Raw genomic sequence first — 10,240 nt, 5'->3', positions numbered from 1 at the left:
AGGGCATCTTTGGCAGCACTGCGACTGTACAGGCAGGCAGCATCGATCCGGTATTTTTGTTAGCTAACTGACTAATTGTATATGCGTAGGTCATGTGATGAGCACAATGCAAGATCTATCTCCAGGCATAGCTGCTTACCTAACAATTTAATGTTAAATAGTACGATTAGGGCCTGCATGCATCTGCATCCTTATATTAGTCACTAGCATCTGAAGTTTTTATATATGCTCCACATTATAACAAAATTAATTAATTAAATACGGCAGTAATCGAAGGATACAGTATGTTCATGAATCTACCACAACAAAAAAAAAAACATATCCATGGAAGCTGTGAATTGCCAACCTTTTTCTCAAAGAAGTGATGCTTTGCCCTTTAGCCCCTAAAATGTAAAACTGACAAGCAATTTCTAGTTGCAACATACACTGATACACTACAAAACATACTTATATAAGTATGGAAATACTTGAAGATGCATGATTCACAATGTTTTTTCCTCAGTGATTGTCGTACTATCTGCGGTAATTGGAATGCTTACCTAAAATAATATATTCGGAAGGTGTGTAATTGTGGTATCCACAGAAGGGCACCTCTCTTTTTTTTAACCATGCACCTAAGTATCCAACAGCATGCATCAGCTTTGCTTAGCAAATCTTTTAATCACTTACAGAGGACAAGAATACACACCAGGTGGTGCAGCCTCCATATCATGTACAGCTTGTCTACATATATATAGATGCTGATCTTCAACATGCATGTAATATATACCCAAAGCTCTGATCATTTTTTTTGCAGGAACAAGCAAAACGTAATCACAAAAAGAAGAAAAGAAACATGCATAGCAACGAATAAATCGTCAAACTACCGAAAATCCCACCAAGCATATAGCCTGCAAGACCAATTAACTGCATACCTTCTTCGATCTGATGGCAAACACGGAAAGATTCAGAGACGGGAAGGATAGATGTAGCTCTTGATCATCATCTGGTAAGGATGATGAAGCCAATCAAGCAATCAGTAGAGAATGAGTACCAAGATGGAGTAATGGCTAGAGGAAGCCTCCAAAAGGATCGCATGATCCGTCAAGCCGTGCTTGTAGACGACGCGCACCATGGAAGAATGGAAGGAACGATGGATCAATGCGATCCCTTTGGATGCTTCCCCCAGGCATTGTTGCTTCTCTCTCTCTCTCTCTCTCTCTCTCTCTCTCTCTCTCTCTCTCTCTCTCTCTCTCTCTCTCTCTCCCCCCACTTAAAAGAAGCATGAGAGTGGTGTTGTGCAAGAAAGCTCCAGTGAGGTCCTTATATATAGCTACGCAACCATCCTTTGCCCATCATTGTTGCTTTTCTTTCCTCCCAAAACGGACGTATAGTTTTATTTTTTTTTCAATCTCACCCATTCTTCAGTTAATTTTTCAACGCATGGTATACGGAATTCCTAACTATATTCACCTAGAGCTTACAGGTAATGATTCTACTCCTCTGAAAACTTATAACCTTGATCCTAACTTTGGCCAAATTATAAATCGCATTATATAGTGATATATATTATAAAAATATCTGGAGTAGCGTAATATGCAGTTCATTTCTTATGGTGTTCCAGCTTTGTGGACATTCGTTCAGAAATCTGCTCGCACCTACTACCATTTTAGATCAAATTTGCGCACTTTCAGGAGGGCGCATAAGCATTTGCTTGATAATATTGTTAATTAGCATATGCTAATAATGGTTCCTTTACGCTTTAATCAATTATGGTTCCATCATTAGATGAAGCGTAAACTGTGGCTTCTTCTCCCCAGATGCCCTCGCCTTTACTCAATTTTAACGTACTAGCTTGCAAAATCAGCTTTACAAGCAACACTCACGCATGATTGAATATGAACGCTAGGGGAGCTGGATGACTGTATCAGCACCTGCAAGATCGTCTGGTGATTGGGACTCAGTTTTGTTAGGGTAGATTAGAGATGCATGTGGGCCTGGGAACAACTAATTGCAGCCATTCAATCATTAAAACACATCCATTACTGTGATTCCCCCTAACCGCTTTCTAGCAGCTATGCTTTCAGTAGTTGGGAGGCTTAAGCATCTTTGCCTCTATCTTAATGACAAGTGCTTAGTAGTCTTTTGCATTGTAGCTAGGCTTGATAGAATAATCTAAAGTCCTAGATTTTGCAAGTAGCAGGACAAATGTCCAGCAGATCTGAGTACCAATCAAGCAATATATATCAGTGTGCAGTACATTCTTCTTTTGCAATGTTACCGAGGTTGATACAGTGTTGTAACATGCTTCAACTGGTCCCGTTTGGTTTCTTCCTAGAAGATCCTAGATACCACTTTGACTGCTAATTAGGGGTATTAAATAAAGATAATTTACAAAGCCAACTCCAGAACCCCTGCGCTAGGAACCCTGAAGAATCTAATGAGGTCTTTGACCGCGTTATTAGAGGATGATTACTGTAGCATCACTGTACCCAATCATCAATTAATTACCGTCATTAGATTCTTCGCAAAAAATTACACCCATCTATGAAGAGGTTTTGCAAATAGACTTCATTTACACTTCTGCTGCTGCTTAGCTAGTCTTCATTGCTGCAGTGCTGTAACAAGCATCCAGGCTGCACATAATCTAGCTGACATTGAAGTTACAGACCAACAACCACACATAAGAGCTAGGGATTCGGCATTTTTGTTTTTGCATACACACAACCTTTGAGTGGTATATTGGTACACACCATAATTCTATAGTACAGAGAACTTCCCTACTAGTATTTGATTTAGTCATGACTCATGAGAGCTGAAAGCGTTAGACCCCAGCTACAGCTTAGTGCAATAGAAAAAAAAAATGTTCAGGAAGAAAGGACATTATGTGAGGATCACCAAATTTGGACCAACATATACAGTGGTAACCATTTAAACACTATATTGGATTTTCTTCTTCTGTACTCTTCCTGTCTGGACACAACATCAAGATGTATGTAGCCTTGTCTCAGTACGGTGAAAGCCTAGAATCAAGTCCTTCTTAATACTGCTTTACTCTGTGTGAGGCAGATGACTGTCATATAATGGATGCATTTCTCATTATCAGGAAGCAAGAAGCATACACATAACCTATTCCCAGGTGCAGCTTACTTGTTAGGTTACTGGTAAAATGATAAGTGGGTGGAAAAGTTCATCTCAATGCAAGAGGAAGAACTATATGCTTATTCGGAAGATATCATGTCATGATTGGACCGGTGTTTAGCCTTTTGATCTCCCAGTGACACAGATATGTTGCCGGAAGAAGACGATGACCGTTGGGGGTGACACTTTAGTGCCGGCTGGGGAGTCTAGCCGGCACTAACATGATCGTCGTGTACTGTACAAGCACGTTAGTGCCGGCTCCTATGTGACCGGCACTAAACGACTGGTACCGATAAGCGTTTCTCCAACAGTACCACGATGCCGCGTGTGTGGCTAGCATCCATGGCATCTAGCACTGGTGATTTGCTCGCCTAGGGCTCTTTGCCGATCCATGCCGAAAGACAGACGGAGGAGACATGCATGAATACATGATGATCTGCCAGTGCCATGTGCATCCCTATGATTCCCCCTGACAACGCCCAAACATTCTTTTTGCGCGCGCTATCAGCCAGTTGATCTCGTCCCCAGATGCAATCTTATCGTAGCTGCTAGCTCATCAGCACCTTCTAGGACGCTGCTCACATGTCCACAATCCAGTTAAGCTCGTCTCCTCCTGGTCGTCCTCGCTCGCCGGCGGCCGCTAGGCCACCCAAACGAGGTGAATTTTCAATGCTGCCGCCTGCATGCTTCAGATCAGCTAGCAGCAGCGTGCGTCTATGCAAGCCATGCCACTGCCACTCACAAGTCACATGTAAAGATCGATCCATACCACTCGCGTTACATGCCCGGCGTACACGCCCATGTTGCGGCTTCTTCTTCCACCCCATTACGCTGTGTGAACCGTGGACGCCGTTGCGTGGAAGGAAGGTGAAAGCTGAAAGGTATTGCCGTCGCCGTGCGCCGGATCGTACGCTCCTCCACGAAGAAAGAAAGCTTTTCATCAAAAAAAAAAACGAAGAAAGAAAGCAACAATGATTGGAGAAATTCAGGTGAGATTCAGATGGGGATCGGGATGCGCTGGTACTCAAAAGTCTGAAGAACGCTATTCGTTCTGAATTGAAGGTGCCCTTAATTGCCTTTATTTATGAGCAACAGTGAAATGAATTGAGATGATGTTGCACTGATACTTGATTATCCAGACCAGTAAATTAGGAACCATTAGCTGCTAAACTGAGGAAGTCACCTCTGCAGATGCCTCCAAGGAATCGTTGGGGGGGTCCCCTTGGCCGTTTGGAAAAAACAAAGATTTGGCTCGCCTAAAAGGCCGGGTGGGCACGGCGCGCCCCGCGTCTCAGAGATGATTGCCAGAACGCCACCGTCCTTGGTCCTAATCACATGCACCAGCCGTCCCGTCCGACGAGCCGCGCCACGCTCGCCTCTCGCCGGCCGTTTGTTTCCTGGGCACATGCCATTGGAGGGACCGGAGCACCGCCGCCGCCCGAGCACAAGCGCGCACGCATCGTGGCCAGCGCCGCCCCCTTCCTCTTCCTCTTCTTCCTCAATGATTGAGGAGTACGTGCTCGCCACAGCAAGATCGATCGGTCGGTCGCCGCCCAGATTTGGTTGGTTGGGTCAGAGGGAGATTGTGTTCCTTGCTTGCTTTCTTGGATCGGTCAAGCGAGCTGATGAGCTTTAAGAACATCACCGGAGACGGTAGCGGTGGCCTGATCTGACGGGTTTAGACGGACAGCCGTAGCGGCGGCCCAATCATTCGCGACGATCGATGATGTGCCAATCATTAGTGGCCGGGTGGTGCTTCGTGATCCTGTCATGTGCGTGCCGTGCCCCAAGTGGGCAACTGGCCATGTAATGCAAGCACGAGGGCCTCTGTGTTCTCGTCCGTCAGTTCCTGTTGGTGTTCTGGCGGCACGCTTCGATTTTGCGAGGATTGAGCTGTTTTCTGGCGGAACGGTAAGGATTTTTAGAGGTAAATCCTTTGTTTAAGGACGCAGTTAACCCGCGACCGGTCGCGCAAGCGCACAGCCCGCGACACCTTCCCACTAATGAATGTCGCTTTCCACCTACAGTATTATGATGAGGGTTCACCTCCAGATTTCTTTTTTTAATATGAAACTTCTTCAAATAAATGTTTTATTTCCTTCGTATGATCTTCATTTTGAATACTAATTGCATCATTGTGATCTACATGATGAGACGAACAAAACTAGATCTCACTTACATATATTTTGGACATGTTTTACAATAGTAGCAACTTATATGTTAATTTGAGTTTGATATTATTGAAGGATTTGCTACAATATACATATATAAGTTGTCACACATAAAAAAATATTTATAAGTTTTTTAAAATAATAAAGTTCCCACCAAAGCATAATCTATTACTCAAAAAATAGAATTTGTCATATACATAAGTTGTTACAGACACAAGATGTCATTTTACATAAGTTGTAAAAAAAGAGTAAATTGTCGTACACATAAGTTTATATACAACAAAAATAAAAGTTGTCACACATTTAAATAAATATTGCCACAAAACAAAATCGATTATATACATAAGTTGCCACACATATATGATATAAGGTAGTACAAATAAAATACTCATACATATAAGTTGACACAAGACAAAAAAAATTATTATATGCACATAATAAGTTGTTACTACAATAAATCGATATATACATAAGTTGCTACTACAGTAAGTCGATATACACATAAATTGCTACATAAAGAGAGCATATCTTCATATAAGTTACTACTATTTATAACATCGTCAAAATATATGCAAGTGGGGTCTAGTTTTGTCCGTCTCATTGTTTAGAATACAACGACGTAATCGATTCTTAAAACGGATGTAATATGAAGGATATAAAATATTTTTTTACCAACAAACATACTCCCTCCTTCCCTGTTTATAAGGCATACACGTATATCAAGATTCAAACCTTGTCATCTTTGACCAATAATTTGACTATTAAATTTTTATTTTTATAATGCAAATTTCATATGATTGGATTCATAATCAAATATATTTTACAATGATTATAAGTTTATAATCAAAAGTGATATAATATATAATAAATAAATGGTCAAAGTGTTGTTTAGAAGACCGTGTCATGTTCCACCATGCCTTATAAACGGGGAAGGAGGGAGTATTCAATAAAGGAGGGAGTGGAGAGGGTTGAGAGAGCGGGGGACGTGGACCCCTGGGCTAGCATGCGCAGCAGGCTCTATCAACAAGTCGCGAGCCCAACAGCTATAAATGTGCGTGTAAAACCAATCAAATAAGCCCAAAATAGAAGTCAATGCAGGCCAATCAAATAAGCCCAAACCAGAAGTCAATGCAGGCCATAGTTGGACGCTGGTGGGCTGCGCGGGGTCGCGTGCTCCGGCGCGAGCGCGACTCCACGCGCGGTAACATTTTCCTTTATCCTACCAATAACTACAAAACTGCCACACTGCCGGCCATGTAACCACTCTGATGCACTTAGTTTCTGACAGTGGACCTATGGCTAAAACTTTTCACTAAAGTTTAACCTCTCTGTAAAATGGAAAACATCAGCTCCCGTTATCCGCGTCCATGCTGGAGAACAAGCTCTTCAGTGTCTCGTATGTCATAAAGGCAATGCCAACACTAGGAACAACCTTGAGGTACTCAGGGGCGATCCCTCTATAAAAGCCACGAGGGCCTTCCTTCTGCAAAATGTCACGAACAGTTCCAGTAATTGTTGATTTATGGCCAGAAGATGTCCCAGCTGCTCCTTGTAGTTGCATCCGCCGTTTTACAAGATCAAGAGGAAATGTGGCTGAAATAATGAATGTGACATAAATATAGCTAGCTCCTCAAGAAGAGTTCATTCTTATTGAGCAAGTAATAAATACTGCAAATGTGTTTACTTAGTCAAGAAAAAATCAACAATTAAGGGGGAATTTTGGACAGATGGACTTACCTGTCGATGATGCAATGCCAGATAGGCTTCCAGAAAACAAGCTAACAACCGCAGTAGAGTCGTGGGGCCTGATGCACAGATGTCCATAACCATCAGTGAGAATTTTGAACAACAAATTCAAGAGGTTGTTATAATATTAAATAAATAGTGATGATGAGCACCTTTCCATTTTCCAGTGAGACCTCAGTGATTCATATACAGAAAAGCTGATTGCTATGCTAGGTCCAACTCCCTGTAATAATTCCTAAAAATTACTGGCAACCCAACTTAAAAATAACATATATCAGTAAAAGATTCTTGTACCCACCAGTAACGTGGCCCCAAGGCCTTTGTACAATCCTTTGACACCCTCATCTCTACAAATTGTAGACATCGCATGGAAGATGCCCTTGTAATACCTAGTTGTTTTCTGCAGAAATTTAGACAAAAAGAATAAAATAAAGTTTTTATCCATAGAGCAACCATGCAAAAGCTGATTTGGAGGATACAAAATTGACCGCTTCTTATGTTTTACTCATGAACAGAATAACAATGTTACCTGTGTCGCCAAACGAGTACGGACAACATCCAACGGGTAAGTTGCAGATGCGGCTGTTATTCCCGCCAACCCACCACCAAGCAAACGTACAACACCAACATTGTTTGATTCTCTATCCAAGCCTGGGACCATTTGGAGAAGCTGAAATGCTTATTCCAAATCTGCTCACTAAAATAATATTGACTGACAAATCTCACCATGCAATGTTTTATTTAAGTGTTAAAGCTCATCTTGGTGCTTACAATTTTGTAGCAGTCATATGAATAGAAGCTGATGGCAGAATAAGGTAAGCGATGTACAATTGTCACTAGATTTCCTTTCCAAAAGGCTCGAAACCCTTCTTCTCGAACAATTCGTGAAGCCTCATGCCATATGCTATACTTCCTTAGAACTGCAACATCTGCATGCATACCTGCCACCTGTCGAATCAGTGTGTCACAAGCTCATATAAGAAATCTTAAGGTCAAAAACGGTGGTGACTCATTCTTACAGATCAATCCAAGATTCAAGATTAGAACATGTACAGATAATTAACTAGTAACAGTGACAGGAGTTAAATACTTTCAACCACGAATCAAGAGTCCAGGACACTAGTTAAGCATCAGGACGTACCACAGTTATGCAAAGAGCAGTAAATGCAAAACTGTAAATGATACGGCGTGATGTTATTGATGTGCAGTTGGCCACATTTATACCCTGTCTAGTGCCTACTAACACATGAGAAACCTACTGTTTCTTTTAGCTTCCATTCATGACAGTTCTTATCAGTCCCTACAAACCAGAAATCCTATAACAGCGCAAAATGTAATATTCCAAAATGTCGATAGCCTTAAAATGCACAAGCAAAGGCATTTCAATTCTAAGTGCCGTGTGAGCATCCAGATTCCGATAAGCCTTCTGATTCTAGTATGCGATGAAAATCCATTTCAACAAACATTTTAATCCGCAATCATTTGTACCTTTTCTTGAGAAGCTATATCCAGTAACAAATACAAATTAATGATAAAACAACTGCACATGCACAAACTAACAACTACAAACAGCAAAATGATCCCATGTCTTATTATTAGCATCCAATTCCTTTGAAGAATCATGAAGTGAAAGGCAACAGCAGGCTTTCTGTCAGTCTCACATCAGATACGTTGCTACTCCATTCCATTTTAGAGCACACAGAATCTCAAAACAACAGATGGTTTTCCTTTCGCCCACTGATAATAAAGCCAAGGCCACACAAAGGGAGGTTGCTTTATTTATGGACAGAATCCCCTCCTCAAAAACCATTAAAGCACTACCCAATCAACTAAAACAAACCAAATACTACATATCTTTCTTAATTAGCTCCGTGTGGCTGCTAATGTCCGCCAATCAGTTAGACCTCGAAACAGGGATAGTAAACAGAAGAAGAAAAATCGCATGAAAAAGAGACGGACGCCCCTTTCTTCTGCTCTAAGCCCCCCAATCTCCACCCGCCGCTCGGCTCGTCGATTCCAATCCGTATCATTACCACCACCGCTCAGCACAAAAACGTATAAAATTGTTTCTCGATTACCAGACGAAGAGAGAGAGGGAAAAAAAAAAAGCAAGCTTACCTGGAAGAGGATGGTGAGCCGCGCGAGCGGGGCGGTGCACGTCTTGCTGACGGCGCCTGCGAAGCCTCCGGCGGCGAGGTGCGCCACCGTGCCGATGTGGCGCTGCTCCTGGCGCAGGGCGACGGCGGCGCGGCCGCCGCCGCCGTCGATGACGACGCCGACGCGCGCCTCCGTCTGCATCCCCCCCGGATAGGGGCGGGCTAGGGTTCGCCGGTGTGAACAGGGTTAACCATTTCGTTTTCCGGTGAAATTCCGGTGATCGGCGGAAATGGAATTCCGTTCCGGATTTTCGGTGATTTTCGGCGAATTTCGGACGAATTTTTTTGAATTTTGAATTTTCAAAACGAAATTTTCCGAAAATACCGAAATATTTTTTTCCGGTACCGAGCGGAAACGAAAAATTTCGCCGAAATTCGGCGAAATTTCGCCGAAATTTCAAACCCTAGTGTGAACGCGCCGCGCGGGTTGCGGCGCCGAGGCCGCCCCGAGGAGGGAATGAGATCCTCTGCAGTCGGCCTTCTTGACTTTTCTCTGCAGTCACAATATATCAACCGTCGACCCATAATCCTACGATGTTCCAGTGCTGGCGCTCACGCGCGGCTCTCCTAAGCCGCTGGCTCTTTCTTGCGGCTCGCCTGGTCGCTGGCCGCTGGCTCTTTCTCGCTGGCTCTCCGCCGTGACCTCCGCCACCGTTGCAGCCTACTGCTGCTTGGCCCGTGCAGCAAGCGGCTCGAGCTTCCCGACGCCCCGAGGTCCGAGCCCGCGCGGCGTTTTCTTGGCTCCTCCGCGCCGCTTCCCCGAGCTCCGGCGCGACCGCGGCTGTGACCTCCGCCGCCGTCGCGGTAGCTAGCTGCTGTTTTCTTCATATTCTCTCCAGCGTCGAATCCCCATTCTTTTTCTCCCCCATCCCCTTCATTGTTCCTCCTCCGTGGCCATTATTTTTCTAGCCTCTTCCGTTTGCTGCGGTCTCTAGCGGCGGCGGCATCCCAGCCATGGATCTATGTGAGGACGATTTCCTGTCAAGGCTTTGCAAGCTTTTGAGTATTGTGCAGCGTCAACTCACGATTGTCTCCATGAACAGCATA

The 10,240-nt window shown here is 43.6% G+C and overlaps 1 protein-coding gene across 1 annotated transcript; it reads right to left on the bottom strand.

Moving 5' to 3' along the window:
• Positions 1 to 6,346: 6,346 nt before the first annotated feature.
• LOC120675892 (mitochondrial substrate carrier family protein B-like) lies at positions 6,347 to 9,709 on the bottom strand. Its single transcript, XM_039957100.1, has 8 exons — positions 9,601 to 9,709; positions 9,156 to 9,375; positions 7,809 to 7,985; positions 7,567 to 7,707; positions 7,336 to 7,437; positions 7,190 to 7,260; positions 7,029 to 7,096; positions 6,347 to 6,884 (listed from the first exon to the last, which is right to left on the bottom strand). The coding sequence occupies exons 2-8, from the start codon at positions 9,333 to 9,335 to the stop codon at positions 6,637 to 6,639; spliced, it is 987 nt and encodes a 328-aa protein (XP_039813034.1). The 5' UTR covers positions 9,336 to 9,375; positions 9,601 to 9,709; the 3' UTR covers positions 6,347 to 6,636.
• Positions 9,710 to 10,240: the final 531 nt, after the last annotated feature.

The sequence above is a fragment of the Panicum virgatum genome, chromosome 5N, assembly GCF_016808335.1.
Source record: "Panicum virgatum strain AP13 chromosome 5N, P.virgatum_v5, whole genome shotgun sequence".
NCBI lineage: Eukaryota > Viridiplantae > Streptophyta > Magnoliopsida > Poales > Poaceae > Panicum > Panicum virgatum.
Note: the sequence above shows the minus strand (reverse complement) of the source record. Positions and strands in the feature narration are given on the sequence as shown.